A 3830-nucleotide genomic window follows, 5' to 3' on the forward strand; every position below is an offset into this window, starting at 1 on the left:
ATCATATAAAATCCGTGTTGTTGGATGATGAACATTGTTTTTTCGATTAATAAAGCATAGGGATGCCAAAGAAATTATTAATAAAGAAAATTGAGAAGATTCCCGAAGGAACGAGGAATGATGGATGCTATAGCACTGGAATGTCGATGAACCGAAACGACGCGGACTTGTACTCCTGTCGACTTCTCTCAACTCGCTATCGACCAATAATGTTTGTCACCCGCCGCTATCTATCGGCAGACAGATCCGATAGAGCGGTGACGGTCGACATCTAATGCGAAATCCATATCGCATTAATATTACTACGTGAAAAAAAAGTTGCAAAAAATTTGTAAAGGTTCGTCCTCTTGCCGGGACGATAAAGTCGAACAAGTTCAACGTCTGTCAATCGGAGGTTGTTACCAAGCACTTTCTGCACGCGATGAAGACTCTGGATTATTATGAAGAAAGTTTGGTACTGGAATAATGTATTCTGTGTGTTATTACAAGATAAACTTTCGAATGACTCGGTGCAGAATTCTATAGAAGTGACATGTAGTAACTCGTACTTCTTTATAGAAAGAGCAAGATGTTACTATTGTGTTAATAATATTCATCAGTCAGTTAGAGTGAAAATTATTACTTGAGAAACTTTGTCCTCGGAACAGTGAAATATTATGAAAATAATATGAAATTATCCTGAGAATCTTGTTATTTTACGCGGTAATTATGCTAATTTCACAATAACTTTGACAAATACAAACTATGTCTACTTTGTCACTGAGATAAAATTGATGATATTTTATCTTTGATTAAAGGATTAATGATATTTATTTTTAATATATTAAGAATTACATTATCAAAATTCAACGCATATATTAAGATATCTCCCATATAGCACAGAACGTTGAAAGAATATTGCTGAGATATTGCAATGCTGAGATATTGAATTTTAAAGTGTTAATGTTTTAGCAATGTTCTATCCACAGTGAGAGCAAAAATTATTCATAAAAAGAAATTTGTTATAAAAAAAGTCTTATTTGTAGAAAATAAATATTAATTAGCAATTTTATACAATGAATACATTTTAACATAAACAAATGAGCTTCACATGTATTCCTGATTTTAGAAGCTAAATTTCTCATCTGTATGAATACTTTTGAGCATTCACAAACAATACAATTTTTAATTTTCGTTTATTTTTCAGATGATACATTTTGTATAATTAATATACATTTTTTTGGTATATATAATTTTAAGAAACGTATAATCTATTTTAGTTTTTATGAATAAATTATTAATTATCCAACAAGAAATAAACCTCGAATCGATGAATAAATTGTTGAAATCATCGTATTTATTGTATTATATATTGATTCAACATCAATTGATTCATTCATTTCATTTTCACTGAATAATATTTACTTTTTAAAAATAAAGTTTTTTTAAAAAATATTTTCTCTGTACGAATACTTTTTGCACTCACTGTATATTGATTCTTCTACATTGATTGTTAATGCTGCTATATATTGAAACAATATTGAATAAATTGAACCACAAATTGAATTTTTATTGATTTTCCACATTGATTATATTAATGCTTGAAACGACATTCAATAAATTTATATATTAAAATCTATTTCATTTGGTAAAAAATAAACATTAATAAAATATCATGTAAATAGAAAATTTAAATCACTTAAATTGATCTTTTAACGAAACTTATTTTTAAATGATATATGTTTACACGGGAATCACCGCACGTGCAGAATGCTCGCATGTGTGGTATTGTTTGTGTTTGACCAGTCTGATGTGCGATGTCGACTAATGTCTTTCTACATATCTATATGTCACAGTTATGCATTCACTAACCTTCAGTATTCGTGGATCATCGAAGCAGCAGTTCCCGCACGATTGCAGAGATTCAATGCCTTGGATGGAATACAAGAGTGGATGAGTGACTGCTTAGGAAAATAAGAAAATTAATTCCTAAATAAAGAGAAAAGCGGTTTTTTTTTCAATTATAATTTTGTCGTGTGTGTGTTCCGAAATATAATGTTCAGTAATAATACTTATTTTAATAATAAAACTGAATTAATATGCAAAAAATATTTTACGTCTTACAGACATTGCAATTCAACGGATATTAAAGCAAAGTCTCTTCAACATTGAATCTACATTTCGCGATGTTGTTACAATGTTCGCAATGTTGCAATTCAACATTTCTGAGATATTGATTCAATGTGTAGTGTGCTGTATGAGTATATTTTTCAATATATTTTTCGTGAATATTTTTTTTACAAAGACACTGACGCTCTTGTATACAGAACTGCGAAAAATTATGAATATTTTATATTTTGAAAATTATGAATATTTTATTGAAAATTATAAAATATTTTATATTTCAAAATTTAATATTTTGTAGAGATTCGACGCGAGATTAATGCAGCACGTGCCAGGATTGTCGATCACACGCGCACTATAGAGAACAGTTTTGAACTCTCAAAGCAGCTTATAGACTCTGTAAAGAACATCACGGATTACGTTGTACCGCACGTTATCGCTTTCGAACAAATCAGATGGATCATTGGAACAGGTACATAAAATTTTTCAAGATCACATTGAATATTTTTCTGTTTATATTTAACCGCACTAATATTTGAAAAATGATTGTAGAGATCATATAAAGCATTTCCAAGTGAGTGACGCTTGTAAGAAAATAACTCAATTTGAAGTTACATACAGTATAATATGTTACATTTTTTAAAATAAGACGTATACATATATTGCGTTTTAAATAAGATTTAGGATAATGTATTCAAATTATGCAATTAAATACATATAAAAAATAAAAATAACGGGGGGTTTACATACAACAAATAATTATTAAATAAAAAAGCAGTAAAACATCAATATAATAAAACACGAAACGTATGTATTATATATTAGGTGTCATTTATAAGAATAAGTGGCTAATGTAACGTATGTTCTGATTACTTTTAATATGTGCAGCTACTGCTCTGTGTATTTTACCAATTCTTTCGTTACTGATTGGAGCTTTATGCTGTCGCTGTGGATCATCCGAAAATAAAGTGCGTCCAACTCTTTTGTGGTAAGCTTTATGTAACTCGTATAAATCATAGTAGAAGCAGAAAGTCCTGTTACATTTTTCGTGGCATTTTTTATTGCATTATATTAGGTAAGATTTTATGGCATTAAATACAATGGATAGAGTACGATAGATAATGATAGAATTCATGTTTATTTTCTATACAATATGAATCTTATAGAAAAAGTATGATAGAATTCATATCTGGTGAACGTATTAATGATACAACTTATAAAATATTATACATTTTCATAGAAATCCATTCTCAATCAATTTTTTTTAGCAGTTCTCTATCAACTTTTTTTTAGCAAAGTCAGTATTTATAATTTGTTCTTTTTTCAAAATCATTTTAAATAATATTTTAAGACTAAATAATATTTTTATTATTATTTAGAATAATGAAATTATTATTATTACTAATAATAATTTCATTTTAAATAATATTTTAAGACTTAAATAATATTTTACTAATACAACTCTATGATTGGTTTATGATTGGTGACATCTTAAGGGTATAATAACCAATTACAAAGTTATATTAACATAAAAATAAACTTTATGAATATCCAATCTTAAGTTTAACGAAAGTGATGCCATATTCTACAAAATTTATTGTAAAAAAACATTTGTTAACCGAATTGTGTTATCAAACTAAAAATTTAGTCGGCGCGTGGTTTTAGAACTCTATATATATATATATACACACACACACGCACACGCACACGCACACACACACACACAC

General features: G+C 28.1%; 1 protein-coding gene across 1 annotated transcript in view; it reads left to right on the plus strand.

Moving 5' to 3' along the window:
• Window positions 1-3830, plus strand: part of LOC108694778 (prominin-1-A) — a 24717-nt gene that overhangs the window by 14761 nt on the left and 6126 nt on the right. Inside the window, 2 exon segments of the mRNA XM_018204436.1 lie at window positions 2405-2575; window positions 2992-3102. Coding sequence (XP_018059925.1) covers window positions 2405-2575; window positions 2992-3102 — 282 coding nt within the window.

This window comes from Atta colombica, unplaced genomic scaffold (assembly GCF_001594045.1).
Source record: "Atta colombica isolate Treedump-2 unplaced genomic scaffold, Acol1.0 scaffold125, whole genome shotgun sequence".
In the NCBI taxonomy this organism is placed as follows: Eukaryota; Metazoa; Arthropoda; class Insecta; order Hymenoptera; family Formicidae; genus Atta; species Atta colombica.